The sequence below is a fragment of the Harmonia axyridis genome, chromosome 7 (assembly GCF_914767665.1).
Source record: "Harmonia axyridis chromosome 7, icHarAxyr1.1, whole genome shotgun sequence".
Lineage (NCBI taxonomy): Eukaryota > Metazoa > Arthropoda > Insecta > Coleoptera > Coccinellidae > Harmonia > Harmonia axyridis.
In genome coordinates, this window is record NC_059507.1 from 17,829,913 (window position 1) to 17,831,665 (window position 1,753).

A 1,753-nucleotide genomic window follows, 5' to 3' on the forward strand; every position below is an offset into this window, starting at 1 on the left:
TAATTTTCGCGGCCATTTCCAATGAACCCACCTTCATAGAACGTTTTTTTTTCTTCGTATCTTCGTCTCAAGCGCGTAACTGCCTTTTGTCGACGTTTCATGGTGAATGCTCGTCGTCCATCTTTCCCTCGCTCAGGTTTCCTCTCCTCTATTGAGCTTCAAGAAGCCGAAATTTGTTTGATACGTCTAGTTCAGTCTCTGCATTTTCTTCGTATCTTCGTCTCAAGCACGTAACTGCCTTTTGTCGACGTTTCATGGTAAATGCTCGTCGTCCATCTTTCCCTCGCTCAGGTTGCCTCTCCTCTATTGAGCTTCAAGAAGCCGAAATTTGTTTGATACGTCTAGTTCAGTCTCTGCATTTCGCTGAGGAGCTAGCTGAAATTAAAAAACCTTCTTCTCGTCATCGGCTTGTCATGAAACTCCATCTCTTTCGCGACAATCATGAACTCATACGTGTCGGTGGTCGCCTTTCAGCCTCCTTACTACCTTATAAACACAAACATCCTGTTCTCCTACCCAAAAATCATCATCTCACGCATCTGATCATTGATGATGCCCATTATCGTCTACTTCACGCCGGTGCTTTAGCTACGCATTCGTTCATTCGTCGACGGTTCTGGCTCTTGAATGGCCGCAACGTAGTTCGTAACCGTCTACGAAAATGTAACCGATGCTTCTCCTGCAAACCTCGTCCTCTCATTCAGCCAATGGGCAATCTTCCGCCTGAGCGGTTATTTTCTGCTATGGCTTTTCTTACCACTGGCGTTGACTACGCTGGTCCATTTTATGTGACGAGTGCGCGACTGCGCGGAGCCGTCAGCACCAAGGCATATCTAGTCGTCTTCATCTGTTTCACTACTAAAGCGGTTCACCTAGAGTTAACGTCTGAGCTATCCACCCCAGCTTTCATTGCTGCTTATCGTCGCTTTGTTGCACGCCGAGGTCATCCTTCTGCTATCTTTTCGGATAACGGGACCAACTTCGTGGGTGCGCATAATTACCTTCGTGACCTTGGCCGCTTATTGGCTGCTCCACAACATCAGCAGAGTCTGTGTGATGCCGCCTCTTCCTCTGGTACTGACTGGCGATTCATACCTCCTTCCAGCCCTCACTTTGGCGGCCTTTGGGAGGCTGCTGTCAAATCTGCTAAGCATCATCTCTCACTCGCGTTATCGGCGAGCAAAAACTCACGTACGAGGAGTTTCTCACCGTCTGTACTCAAGTGGAGGCAATTCTCAACTCTCATCCTCTGTATCTCCCTTCGTCTGATCCTTCTGATTTTGAAGCTCTCACACCAGGGTATTTTTTGGTTTTTCGCTCCCTCAGCGCTCCTCCTGATAACGATGTGAGTTCCGTATCAGTAAACCGTCTGTCTCGCTGGCAACTAGTCCAACGATTTCAGCAGGACTTCTGGAAGCGTTGGCGTACGGAGTACCTGCACACCTTGCAGCAACGTCACAGATGGTTGCTCCCATCTACTTCTATCCTTCCAGGTACCGTTGTCGTCATTCGAGATGACAATCTTCCTCCTCTAAAGTGGTCTATCGGTCGTATATCATCTATTTGTCCGGGAGCTGATTCCACAACCCGCGTTGTTGATGTTTCCACTGCGTCTGGGACAATTCGGCGACCAGTCGTTAAATTGTATTCCTCTTCCAACTCAGTAGATTGCTCTTGAATTATTTCGTCTCTTCACTTCTTCAGTTCAGTAAACTTACTGAAGGGACACTTCAGGGCGGGCGGCATGTTCAGT

At 48.1% G+C, this 1,753-nt stretch overlaps 1 protein-coding gene across 1 annotated transcript; it reads left to right on the forward strand.

The window, feature by feature from the left end:
• Positions 1 to 254: 254 nt before the first annotated feature.
• Positions 255 to 1,349, forward strand: LOC123685285. Its single transcript, XM_045624941.1, has one exon. The coding sequence runs from the start codon at positions 255 to 257 to the stop codon at positions 1,347 to 1,349; it is 1,095 nt and encodes a 364-aa protein (XP_045480897.1).
• The last annotated feature ends 404 nt before the right edge of the window (positions 1,350 to 1,753 follow it).

Bases quoted from the DNA above. Each gene is read 5' to 3' on its own strand.
- LOC123685285 (XM_045624941.1), top strand. From the start codon at position 255: ATGGTAAATGCTCGTCGTCCATCTTTCCCTCGCTCAGGTTGCCTCTCC.